Below are 782 nucleotides of genomic sequence, written 5' to 3'. Positions count from 1 at the left end.
CTGTGGGGTGGGACGGGGCTAGGGCTGTGAGGTGGGGCGGGGCAGCCCCCGGATCCGCCTCCAGCACCGCCCCGGGGCGCTCCGGTGACTGGTTCTACCCGCCGAATCGGCGCGCCGGCCGGTTCCAAAGCGCTTTAGGTGTGCGGATTGCGGTTCCCGCGCCCTCGGTCTGTGCCAGCCTCAGGTAAAGGCAACTCCCGCCCACTCGCCGCCGCCCTATATGTGGCCCGCCGCGGCTGTAGGGCCCTGGAGCGCGCCTGCCGTCCTCCGAGATGGAGCTGGCTGAGCGGTTTCTGTTGGACGCGCTCGCCTACTTGGAATGCGCCCTGGGTGTCCTGTTCTCCGTGCTGCTTGAGGTGGTGGGTTTGCCCTATGGGCGCTACACGTCGCCTGGCTCCGCCTGGCAACTGTCGGCCACCACCGCCTGGGTGGTACAGGAGCTGCCCTCGCTGGTCGTGCCACTCTTCGTGTGCGTCGCCACGGCTGCCGAGCGCCTCCGCCGCTGGCCGAACCGCGTCCTCCTGGCCATGTTTGTGGTCCACTACATACATCGGTAACAGCTGGCGTTCCCGGCCCGGCTCCCGCTGCCTGCGACCCCGGCCCGGCACCCTCTGCCTGTGCCCGCGCCCCTCGCCCCCGGCCGGGCCTCCGCTGCTTGCGCCCCCAGCCGGGCTCCCTCTGCCCGCGCTGTCCCCCTTCCCCGGCTCGGCTCCCCCTGCCTGCGACCCCGGCCCGGCTCCCTTTGCCTGCGACCCCGGCCCGGTTCCCTCTACCTGCTTCCC

General features: G+C 72.0%; 1 protein-coding gene across 3 annotated transcripts in view; it reads left to right on the top strand.

The window, feature by feature from the left end:
• The first annotated feature begins 207 nt into the window (after nucleotides 1-207).
• The window catches only part of SRD5A1 (steroid 5 alpha-reductase 1), a 29,044-nt gene continuing 28,469 nt past the window's right edge, over nucleotides 208-782 (top strand). Inside the window, exon 1 of one of the 3 annotated variants that reach the window (XM_025050500.1) lies at nucleotides 208-553. In XM_025050500.1, coding sequence (XP_024906268.1) covers nucleotides 273-553 — 281 coding nt within the window. In that variant the 5' untranslated portion in view covers nucleotides 208-272. The remainder of the gene's footprint in view (nucleotides 554-782) is intronic. The other 2 variants (XM_025050499.1, XM_006917141.3) reach the window with 2 other exon arrangements.

The sequence above is a fragment of the Pteropus alecto genome, unplaced genomic scaffold (genome assembly GCF_000325575.1).
Source record: "Pteropus alecto unplaced genomic scaffold, ASM32557v1 scaffold137, whole genome shotgun sequence".
NCBI classification, from domain to species: domain Eukaryota; kingdom Metazoa; phylum Chordata; class Mammalia; order Chiroptera; family Pteropodidae; genus Pteropus; species Pteropus alecto.
This window is presented reverse-complemented; position numbering and strand designations above follow the sequence as displayed.